At 42.8% G+C, this 12,781-nt stretch overlaps 1 protein-coding gene across 1 annotated transcript; it reads right to left on the bottom strand.

Moving 5' to 3' along the window:
• Positions 1-10,269: 10,269 nt before the first annotated feature.
• On the bottom strand, positions 10,270-11,892 carry LOC104893315 (uncharacterized). The gene has a single exon (XM_010679411.2). It carries the CDS (start codon positions 11,890-11,892, stop codon positions 10,270-10,272), a length of 1,623 nt encoding a protein of 540 aa, XP_010677713.2.
• Between the last annotated feature and the right edge of the window lie 889 nt (positions 11,893-12,781).

The raw sequence follows: 12,781 nt of genomic DNA, 5'->3' as shown, positions 1-12,781 counted from the left end.
GAAGCCCTTGGAACTTTGATCAAAATTTAGTTCTAATGTCTGAAATAAAAGGCTCGATGCAGCCGTCGAATATTCACCTAACTCACTGCCCGTTTTGGGTGCGTATTTATAATTTGCCGTTGGATAGTAGATCGGAGATACATGTGCGAACCATAGCAAATGCTTTAGGGGATGTTATGGAGGTAGAAAAAGATGATATTGCATGGGATAAATCTGCTAGGGTTAGGGTTCGATTGGATATTACAAAACCCTTACGACGAATTCAACGTATTCGAAATAAATCTGGAGGAATATCGTTGATTGAATTTAAATATGAAAGATTGCCTACCTTTTGTTACTCTTGTGGCATTATTGGGCATATAGAGAGGGATTGTGAACAAGTCGTGGAAGGAAACTGTAATATGGAGAAACAATGGGGAGTATGGCTGCGTGCTTCCCCTCGAAGAGGTAGGCTGAAAATGCAAGAGGAGGCAAAAATATTTGCTAAATGTCGCAAAACGTTAGCTTTCCCTATGAACAGCAGAGGGCCTGATGAGAGAGGTGGGATACCTACAGCTGCGACACCCCCGATACAGAAAGAGACCCATCGGACTATGATCACAAGCTCTGTAGAAGTGGATACCTTGTCGCCGAAGAGGAGAGACGATGCTTCAGGTCAACAAATAAATAGTGAGGGGCCTCAAAAGTGTGCGAGGGAGGAAGAAGGAATGAAATCAAAGTGCGAGAGGGAGAATGGGATAAGGTGTGGGGAGGAAAATGCTAGCAATGAAGAGAGAGGAGGGATTGAAGCTTCAATGGGAGAGAACCAGGCGGGCACAAATGTTGAGGGTCTCGCAATACCTGTTGTGGTGAGTGAACCAACACGTCTGGCTACGAATAAAGCTATGCAGATGGACCGTGAAGGTACTCTGGATGGCCTGGGATTGGAGGATGGAAATATAACCCAGGGGGGAGGGGATAATGTGTCCGAGAGTACCATGAAGGTACCAGAGTGTTTTGATGGGTTTGACATGGTCATGCATGAATCGGTGCAAAAAAAAGGATGGAAACGAATCCCCAAGCACGGGTGTGGGAGCAAGAAAGATGCGAAGCTAGTGGTAGGAAACAGGCGAAAGTCCAGAGGTGAATTTGAGGAGTGTGCAGATGAAAAACAGGGTGTGAATAAGAGATACAAAGCAACTGATGGAAGTAAGGAAGAAACATCACAGGTAGCTCTACTCATTGAAAATGTGGCGGGTCCCACGACTTGGGCCCTCGGTGATCAATGAGCTACATCCTCATGTGGAACTGTCGGGGTTTGGGAAGCATCCCGGCAGTCAATGCGCTACGGCGTGTTGTGATAACTGAGCATCCTAATTTAATTTTTTTGCAGGAAACAAAATTAAAACAAGGTGAAATGGAGTGTGTTCGAAGGAAACTGAAATTTAAAAACATGCTGGTTGTGGATTGTGATGGTGAAGGTCGTAGACGTCGGGGAGGGCTTGCGTTGCTGTGGCAAGACGACTGGACGGTAACTATTAAAACTTTCTCGACACATCATATTGATGCTGTTGTGTCGAGTGGGGAGGCGGATGAGTGGCGTTTTAGTGGCATTTATGGATGGCCTGATGAAAGTAACAAAACAAAGACGGGGGAGCTCATAACAAATCTTTACGATGGCTCGGAAACCCCATGGCTTTGTGGAGGCGATTTTAATTTGATGTTATGGTCTACTGAGAAGCAGGGAGGCAGTAGTTTTCGCTTTGAGGATGCGGCAATATTGCGGAGTGCGGTTGATTACTGTCATTTGGAGGATTTGCAGTATATAGGGCACCCTTTCACATGGACAAATAACCAAGGGGGAGAAAATAACTTACAAGAGCGCCTCGATCGCTTTTTTGCCAACCAAGAATGGAGAGAGAGGTTTTGTGGATCTTTTGTGACTCACCTAGAGAAGAGGCGATCGGACCATCTACCTTTGCTCCTTAGCCTTCGAACGAGCCTAGCCAAACCCCAAGAGAGAAAAAGGAAGAGGTTGTTTCGTTTTGAAGAGATGTGGACTAAAGAAGAGGCATGTGAGGATATTATTAGAGAAGCTTGGTGTAAGGGAGAAGATGCAAAAGGTAATGTGGCGAAAACGGCAATGAAACTGCGCGAGTGGAGTTCAAGTAAATTTGGTAACGTAGCCAAAGAGCTCCGAGCCTGCCAAGATCAGATGCGAACATTAATGAGTGGAGATCAAACGAGGGAAGTTATTGAACAGATGCGGTCACTAGATGCTCGCATGGATGATATTGAGAAACGAGAAGAAATTTACTGGAGACAACGCAGCAGGCAGGATTGGTTGCGGTATGGTGACCGAAATACCAAGTTTTTTCACGCTAAGGCAAAACAGCGGCAAAACAGAAATTTTATCCCAAAAATCAAAGATGCAGGAGGAACTGAGTATGGGGAAGAAGCAGAAATTGCGGAGGTGCTTACTCAACACTTTGAAACGTTGTTTCGCGCAAATGAAGGTGTAATTATGGACCCGGTTCTTGATACAATTCACCAACAACTTCCGGAGCATCTTCAAAGTATGCTCGGTGCTGCATATACAAGGGTGGAAATTCGTGAGGCACTTAATCAGATGCACCCCACCAAAGCCCCTGGGCCCGACGGTATGTGTGCACTTTTTTATCAAAAATTTTGGGGTATTGTTGGTGTGGATGTGGAGGATAAGGTGTTAGACATTCTGAATAATAATGGGGATATTAGGTCTTTAAATCAGACTCATATTGCTTTAATTCCAAAAAAGAAAATATGTGAGTCTCCTGTTGATTTCCGACCTATTAGTCTGTGTAATGTAATGTATAAATTGGTGGCAAAAGTCCTCGCAAACAGACTTAAAAAAGTCCTTCCAGTTGTTATCCATGAGTCTCAAAGTGGTTTTGTGCCGGGTAGGTTAATAACTGATAATATTCTGGTGGCTTATGAGTGCTTTCATTATCTGCGGAAAAAGAAAAAAGGGAAAGTAGGCTATATGGGTTTAAAATTGGATATGAGTAAGGCGTATGATCGAGTTGAATGGAATTTCTTGGAACAAATGATGATCAAATTGGGGTTTCCACTATGTTTTGTACGGCTTATTATTGAATGTGTAAAGACTGCATCTTTTTCTATCATGGTGAATGGCCAACCGGCTCGGAGTTTCACCCCGTCTAGGGGTCTTAGACAGGGAGATCCCCTCTCCCCCTTCTTGTTTATTATTTGTGCGGAAGGGCTCTCTTCACTATTGAGGGACGCAGAAGCAAAGAAAGAAATTCATGGTCTGAAGATAGGAAAGAAAGTCAATGCTATCTCTCACCTATTCTTTGCAGATGATAGTCTATTATTCACGCGGGCAAATGAGGAGGAAGCTGATAAAATATTGGATATTCTGGGTACCTATGAGGCAGCTTCGGGTCAAAAATTGAACATGGAAAAATCACAAGTTTCCTTTAGCCGAAATATTGAGCAAGAGAAGAAAGATATGCTTCAGATGAAGTTAACTTTTAAGGCAGTGGAGGAACATGAAAAGTATCTCGGACTACCTACTTATATAGGAAGTTCAAAGAAGAAAATTTTCCAATGCATTCAAGAAAGGGTCCTGAAAAAGCTAAAAGGGTGGAAAGAAGGTTTCTTATCTCAAGCAGGAAGAGAAGTACTAATTAAAGCAGTTGCACAAGCTATACCCACCTATGCAATGCAATGTTTTAATATTCCGGTATCTATTCTACAAGAGATGGAGCGATTATATCGGAGTTTCTTTTGGGGGCAAAAAAAGGAGGAAAAGAAAATGGCATGGGTGGCATGGGAGAAGGTGTATGGAGCGAAAAAAGATGGAGGACTTGGTATGCGAAATCTTGTGGTCTTCAATAAGGCAATGCTAGCTAAACAAGCGTGGCGTGTCCTAAAATACCCAAAATCTTTGATGGCCACGGTTCTGAAGAACAAATATTTTCCTCACACAACATTCATGAAGGCCAAGGTGAGCCCAGTGGCTAGCTACACTTGGAAGTCGATTATGTCCGCGCGAGACTTGCTTGCTAAGGGTCTCCGAAAAGTGGTGGGAAAGGAGAGTACTATTGACATATGGGAGGAACCGTGGGTCCCTACATTGCCAAACTTTCGGGTTTTGCCGCGGGAGAGAAGTGATGATACACCGACGCTAGTCCATGAACTAATGAGGGAGGGTGAGTGGGATAAGGCAATACTAGGGAGGCTGTTTACGAACTGGGAGGTGGAAGCGATCCTCCGCATTCCGATTCCACGACAAGTATGTGACGATAAATGGAGTTGGATGCCTACTAAAAATGGTGAATTCTCGGTTCGAAGTGCGTATTATTTGGAGCTTGCTATTCGCAAAAATGATAGAGCCACTTCCTCATCAAATACCACAAAGACGGTGTGGGAGACCCTATGGGATGCGCAAGTCCCAAACAAGGTGAAACTTTTTGGGTGGAAAGCGATGCACCATGGTCTACCTATGCGGGATACACTTGCTCGGAGGGGCTGTAGGGTGGATAGACTTTGTCCCATGTGTGGGGAGGAGGGTGAGACGATTTTACATGGATTGGTTACCTGCGACGGTGCTAGGAAAATCTGGAAATTATCTCCGTTACGCCTTGAGGTTGGTGAAGACATGGGGCCATCTTTTAGGGACTGGGTGGTATGGTTAGCCTCCAAATTCAAGGAGGATCGATGGTGGGACTTGTTTTGGAGTCTCCTCTGGGGGATTTGGCTCACTCGGAATGCATGGGCCTTTGAAGCGCGAGCCCTCGAGGCTGTGGAAGTGGTGGCACGAGCTGTGCGAAGTGTGAAGGAATTTGAAGAAGCAAAAGAGACTATAAAGCTGCCTCCTTTTGTCATGCGTGGTGGAGAAAAATCATGGCGAGCTCCGAGAGATGGATGGGTCAAAATAAACTCGGATGCGGCTGTTTTTGAGGATGGTAGGATTGGTTGTGGTGGAGTCATGCGCGATAGTGTCGGCGATGTCATGATGGCCACGGTGTGCTTGGTGGAAGGAGGGCTGGCGGTGGATGAAGCGGAAGCAGTGGCGCTACGTCATGCAGTGACCATTGGTTTGGAGGCGGGGCTCCGTGATATCGAGGTGGAAAGTGACAATCTGAAACTTATTAACCATCTGGGAAAAAGTTTGCTGGAAAATACTAGTTTTGGGAATATTGTAGCGGACATTTTAGCTCTTGTTTGTTTCTGTCGTAATGTTGTTTTTAAGCATGTGTGCAGGGGTGGAAATAGAGTAGCTCATAAGCTTGCTCACCTAAGTAAGGAGTATAGCGATATGAGGGTATGGATAGAAGAGGTTCCTCCCGAGGTTTCCGGGGTTGTAATTGATGATTTGAGTAATATGAATGCTTAAGTGTGTTTCCCGTCAAAAAAAAAAAAAATAAACCGCGAAGAAGCCATGATAAGAGAGAGAAAGGAGAATTCGAGAAGGGGGAGATTTAATTGTTGGATGTATTCAATGAATGAATGATAATATTTATTAAAGGAGGAATTATTATATATAGGGGACAAAGGATAAGTAATAAACGGCTGAGATTGCATGGGTGATAGATGATCAGACGGATGTGCGTGCATTTAGTTGTGTAGAAGGGTTTGTGGCTTAATTTGGCGGTAAAAGGGGAAAAGAAAAATTAAGATAAGAAAAGGTTAGGCGGTTGGAAAGATTATCTCAACAGAAGATTGTGATAGGACACGTCATGAAGGCCCGAGAAAGGGGTAGGTGGCGCGCAGTACGTAACCACAATGTCTCTAATTTCACCTTTTTGATTGAGATATCACAAAATTTTCAATGTTGAAAAATTGTAACACATGTGTTACTCCTAGGGATGGGCATGGGTCCAGGACCCTACCCGGACTCTGTTGGACCCGACCCTAATTTAAGGGTTTGGGTCCAACTTTTTCAGACCCTAAGGGTCTGGGTCCAAGTGAAAATTTTAGGATCCGGGTCCGGGTCTTAAAATTTTGGACCCAGACCCGACCCTTAGACCCTAAACTTATTTAATATATACATTTCAACTTTTTTAAAATAAAATAAACTGATTTTCTAAAATCTAAACTAAAACACCAAAACACCCATTCTGAACTCTTATGTAAGTTGAGTTTGTTTCTTTTTTTCAGTTTGTATGTTTGTGTTTTTGTTTCTTTTTTTTTCAGTTTATATCTTTGTGAATTGTGTTTGTTTCGGTTTTTTTTTTTCAGTTTATAAGTTTGTGTTTATTTCATTTTTTTCCATTTATATGTTTGTGTTTGTTTCATGCGAATTCTTATGTTTGTTTCATGCGATTTTTTATATTTGCTTCATGCGAATTTCAGATGATTATTGATATTAATAATGCTGAAAATTTGGCAAGAAAAAGAATTTAGGCCTAGACCCTCCAGACCCTCTAGACCCGCCAGACCCTAAGGCTCTGGGTCAGGGTCCAATTTTTTCAGACCCTTAGGGTCCGGGTCCGGGTCTGGGTCTGCCAAAAATTTTAGGGTCCGGGTCTAGGGTCCAGCTGGACCCGATCCAGACCCGACCCTTGCCCATCCCTAGTTACTCCTGAAAAAACACCATACAATAGTTTAATTAGGACTCTCTATGAAAATCCCCTCAAAAAAAAAAAAAAAAAAACTCTCTATGAATTGGTGTGGGGGTGTAACTCAAATCAAACTCCAAATATACAGTTTGATATTTTTTTAATCCAAAAGTTATCTTACTTTTGTCCACACTCAAATTGAACCACACTAAATAATTTGGAATTTTTTCCTTCAATAATGTAAAAAAAGGTATTAATTCCCAAAATGTTCCCCAAAAAAAAAAAAATTCCCTGCGTACCGTCCACGTAGGACGGCACGCGAAAAAATGTTTTTTTTTTGTTTTAGCGCAGGTAAACCGCTACTCCAAGTAGCGGTTTACTTTTAACAAAACCGCTACTCGGAGTAGCGGTTCATTCACATAAACCGCTACTCCGAGTAGCGGTTTTGTTGACTGAACCGCTACTCGGAGTAGCGGTTTTATCCCGCAGTTCCACCGCACATGTAAACCGCTATTCGGAGTAGCGGTTTTGTTGCAATAACACAGCAGACTGCACTGTTTTCCCATAAGTGGCCAAGTGCCAGAAACACAAAAAAATCCAGCAATCCCAAACAAGTATCCAACCTGCAATTCCAGCAATTCCAAACAATTATCCAACCTCCAATTCCAACAATTATCCAACCTGCAATTCCAGCACCCAATTCCATTCAACAACACCAACTTCATCCACACATGAATCACCAATCACCAAGTTCATCCACATTCAAATTTATGCAGAATTTTTTTAATTACGAGTTAGATTGAGAAAATATGTCAATCACAAACAAAGTTTAAAATGTAACATAATGTTAACTAACTATACAAACAATAAATGAAAATGCTAAGACCCTCTCTTCTTCTTTTGTGAAGGTGTAGATGAACTAGGTGTGGTCTCATGAGACTCTGCAATGGCATCAAGAGAAGAGGGAGTAGTGTCAGGACGTCGTCGATAGGTCCTCTGACTGACTGGAGGTGAAAGCAAAGCTGTCGTGGTAGATATATGGGCAGCAGACGTAGAAGATGTAGAAGTCGATGTATATCCAGCAGAAGTAGGCACGCCATGTACGATGTGGCCATGTCCAGCTCGACCAACAACATCAATACACAGTCCCCTCATGGTCTGCAATGTCTGTCCATACAACTGACGCACCATATCTGGAGGCAATGACTCAGAAGCCTCTAGTACAGTACCGCACCTATGAGCAATATCAGATAAAGTATGTGCCTGCATAGAAAGAAGAATACATATTATATAGTCGTATAAATAAAAGTACAAATACAAATCATTGGACTTACCAGTACTATATCTGCAGACGCAGGCTGATAATGTGTAGAAGGTGGTCGCCTCAATGGATTCGTCATGCGTAGCCTCGTGATGCGACGATACCATATCATATACTCCTCAATGGCATGAGTATGACCACTAAAAGGATTGCCCTGAACTATGTGTCCCTCGCGCTCATCCCACTATGTAATGTAAGGTCGATGTCTGAGCAGATAGTTCTTATTCTTCGACCTCCGATCTATGCCATGAAGGGCTGTGCTCGTCTCACAAGGTGCTGGAATCGTCGTCTCGAATCCAAACTGGCGCATAACTCGACCAGGGAAATGGAACACTACAATGTCGAAACAGATAAGTGGGGCCACTGTGCGCCATACATGTCGATCAGCTTGACATATAGCAGGTAACAACGCCAGTCTCACATCAGTATATGGCTGCCAAGTCATCTACAAAAAAAGAATCTTACAAATATTAGGCATGTGAGAAATGTCTATCAATGTATATAAGTTAGGCAAGTACGACCCTATGTACTTGCTCATCCGTCTGATGGTCAAGTGCATCCCTGTAGTAAGGAAGCTCACCTGCTAAGTGGGACCTAGTGATGTGTACTCGAAGCCAACTGAAAAGAAATACACATTAATATCCATGAGAAAAATGACACTAAATAATGTCAACAAATGTGAGACATTGAATATTACCTGACAGCTAAGGGGTCAAGCCCCGGAATGTGTTGGGAGCCTAAAATAGGAACGGCCTCGTCAAACTGTGAAGGTGGGTCCCGCACCCTCGAAATCTGAGGTCTGCCGATGTGTATGTGCTCCCATGCCCAAATCTGTAACAACAACACAGGGCCACCTAACTCCCTCGCACCCCTCTGTGATGCCCGACATAGTTGCCGATACAGGTATGCAAGGGTCGCACTACCCCAACTATATGTCCCTGCTACGTCGAGATCTGCTAAAAGTGGGAGATAAAGAACCTGGATTGCATCTCCACTCTTGCCAGTAAATAGAATGGACCCCATCAACGCAAGAATGTAAGCCCGTGCAAATCGCTATACTGTCACCTCATCAGCATCATTCGGCAACAAGAAAAAAATGTTGCCGAAGCCATGTCAATCTCAAAGACGAACCCTGGAGAACTTTGGGCTCGTTCTCCGGTGTGTTGGGCCAAATCCCTAACAACTCGAAAACTAATGCAGCCCAGTTACCCTCGCCTCAACCAGTAACAGGTGCCACGTGCACTCTAAGTCCAAGGATAACAGCGACATCCTCCAAAGTAATCGTCGCCTCCCCAACAGTCAAATGAAAGGTATGGGTCTCCTGCCTCCATCGCTCCACTAATGCCGTCAGAAGTGGTCTATCAATCTCCAAACCTCCCCCTACCAAACGATATATGCCGAGAAAACCAGCACGCTCGACATACCGAAGAACCCTCTCGTGAATCTCCCAGTCAAGATAGAGACTATGATGATGCAACTGACACGATAATACCGTGTCCGCTACTCCCCTCCAGACATCCTCACTCCGATGCTGGTCCTGGAGGGTGAGAACGCTGCGATCAGTGGGGCAGGGAAAGATGGATTGCGCCATCAGACCTATAATAAGAAAAAAAACATATACCGGTTAGTAACACAATGACGATTATGAAAATAATATAAATTTATGAAATTTAAAAAATATGAAAACATTTACCCAGATGGTCCTTCACCGTTCTTATTAGGACATCTTTGCTTATTGTGTCCTGAAACCTTACAAATGCTACATCTATATTTGCCAGGCCTATCAGCTGCATCCATTTCATTTTGTATTCGAGTGGACCTTGGACGTCCAGCTCCACGTTTTAGCCTCTCATCAACTATAATTCTCGGACCATCATATGGAGAACAATTATGCATATTAGGCACAGGCTTGAAAAGGACATATAAGTATATCGATACGAGCTAGTCAGAAAAGAAGCGTCCACAAAACCACTATATGACAAGCTCCGGTGACGACATATTGCAAGGACATGAGAACACGACAACTTATATATTATGACTTTCTCACATGTACATGTCTTCTGCATTAAGTTCACCGTGTGTTTCTTTCCACCTTTCCCTGCAATACGGTCTCCACGACCAGTAGTGACCTCAAATAGCCCTCGTTCATAGTCAAACACAATCACCTCATGAGCACCTGCCTTCTCCATGTTCTTTTCAATGATGGTAGTCGCCTTCGGGCTATAATCATGGCCTTCCTCAAGTCTTTTTCTACCCAATTCTCTCCTTGTAGCAAAATAAGAATTGACACGATAAAATGTCATTCTTACCAAAGCAGTGATCGGAAGACATCTTGCCCCTTTTAGGGCACCATTAAACACTTCAGATATGTTGGTGGTTTGCACACCATATTTACACTCACCATCATGATGCAGAGACCATAGTGGTTTTGTGCCTAACATATGCAGCTTTTCCGAATAGATTCTTGATGGCAGCATTCTTATACTTTGAATTCAAGTTCGAAGCAAGATGACGGACACAAAAGCGGTGATGTGCATATGGTTCTTCCCATCCACTTTGAGGCTCGTTCATAGCTGCAAGGATAACCCTATGACGATCAGAGATGACACACAAATCCTTTCTATCTGTGACAGAACGTCTAATGCAAGCTAAAAACCAAGACCAGTCCTCCGTGCTTTCTTCCTCCACAACAGCAAAGGCAAGTGGGAATAGCTGGAAATTAGCATCTGTTCCCATAGCAATCAATAATTTGCCTTTGTATTTCCCGTACAAGTGAGTAGCATCTATAGTGATAAGAGGCCGACAATGACGGAATCCGGAAATGGAGGGTTTAAAGGCCCAGAAGACCCTCTTAAAGATGTGCGTAGTAGGATCTTGTGTTGGGAGCGTACACCAATAAACGACAGTGCCTCGATTGGACTTTTTCAAGGCTTGCAAGTACCTCGGTAACTCTTGATACGACTTATCCCAATCACCAAAAATATTGCTTATTGCCTTTTGTTTTGCTAACCAAGCTCTCTTATATGCTATTGAAAATTGATATTGGTTCTTCACAAAAGTAAGGATGGACTGAACTTTGAATGAAGGATCAGTCCTAATGAAATCCTCGATAAGATCAGCAACGAAATCTGATGAAATGAGAGGATGGTCTCCACATGTTATGTCTCTTAAATAATTGCTTGCATGTGGACCAACATATCGTACAATTTTGAATGCAAACGACTTAGTCATGATTGCACGCAACCTCCATGGACAGTGACACACTTCCTTTCTGGCACATTCAATGACATACTTTGTGGGCTCTGACTCTAACACCCAAAACATCTGGTTTCTAGAGATCGACCATGCTTTCACAAAATTCTTTAATTGCTGCAATGAGGCAAACTCTTGTCCTATCTCAAATTCAGAAGCCACAGTCAATGAACCAGTGCAATTCCAAGTCATCCATGAATCTATTAACCTTTTATCAACTTCGTCAACTCTAAGCCAATCTTGTGAAGGAACACCAGCCTTTATTGCCTTGTCAGCTAATTCTCTTGCATCATCATCCTCATCCCTATCAGAATCCACATGCTCCTCCTCGTTTCCCAAAAAATCAACATCATTTTGATGTAGAGTGTCGAGATGGAATGTGGATGGTATGTGGGGAGACGAACCAAGAGAAATAAACTCATTCATGTGCTGATTGACATAATGTGGGTCTAACAACATGCTAGTAAATGATTCAAATTGCATATTAGGAGCTGATGTCGGTACATCCATGTTATCCCTAAATTCCATTAAAGGTACATAACCCACATTACTTTGCACATTTATCTCCTTGGGAACTTGTTCAATGTACACCTCCATTGCCATGGCTGACGATTGTGTCACTGAAAGCCATATAGCACTCAATGACTCGTCATCCTCTAGTGCAATTGGCACATATTTTCCCGGCATCGGATATCTCATAAACAATTTCAGTTCCACATACATACGATCACATCCAACAAAGTCATATACCCTATTCAAAATCTCTTGAAACATCATACCGGAATTGATGAACAAAAACTTTTTTCTTCCACCTCTATACACAATATCAACATCATTTTGAGATAATTCACCATTCCAATAAAGGTATAGAGGATATTTAGGTTGTTCCATATTCTACATACAAAAAACATAATGGTTAAGTTATTCTTATTCTACACATTCAAACAATATGAACACCATTCTTCACCTATACTAGTAGCATTTGCAACCTAAACACTACAATTTATGCAAAATCAACCATCACAAAACGCTCAACACCATTTTTAACCAACCAACATAAACAATATATCACCTTCCAATTCATGCAAAATCAACCATCACAATATGCTAAATTTTTAACCAACCAATATCAACAACTAGATTATACTAATCAAACTAAACAATTTCCATCTAACAACAGTTACAAACCTAAAATACATAACAAATATAGCATGCTAAGAAAATTAAATTAAAAAAAAAACAAAAATTGAAAACTCACAAAAAATCAGTTGGTGGTGGTGCTCCTGGCGTCAGTTGCGCGCCGGTGGTGGTGAGAGGGTGTCAGTTGCGTTGTCGGTGGCGAGCTCCGGTTGCCGGTCAGTGCGGTGAACTCCGGTGAGGTGCGGTGTGCGCCGGTGTGAGGTGTGGACCGTCGGGTTAAGAGAGAGAGGGAAAAGAGAGTTTGAGAGAAAGATTTTCGAATGTGCGAAATTGGAGGGGTTAGGGTTTGATTTGGGGATTTCAGTAAACCGCTACTCTGAATAGCGGTTTTCTTTAATGAACCGCTACTCGGAGTAGCAGTTTATAGGAGCGGGTCCAAATCCTAGTAAACCGCTACTCGGAGTAGCGGTCAATATATATGAACCGCTACTCCAACTAGCGGTTAATTTCAAACTTAACCGCT

This window comes from Beta vulgaris, chromosome 5, assembly GCF_026745355.1.
Source record: "Beta vulgaris subsp. vulgaris cultivar EL10 chromosome 5, EL10.2, whole genome shotgun sequence".
Classification (NCBI taxonomy): domain Eukaryota; kingdom Viridiplantae; phylum Streptophyta; class Magnoliopsida; order Caryophyllales; family Amaranthaceae; genus Beta; species Beta vulgaris.
The sequence above is the reverse complement of the archived record's forward strand: the minus strand, read 5'-3'. Positions and strand labels throughout refer to the sequence as shown.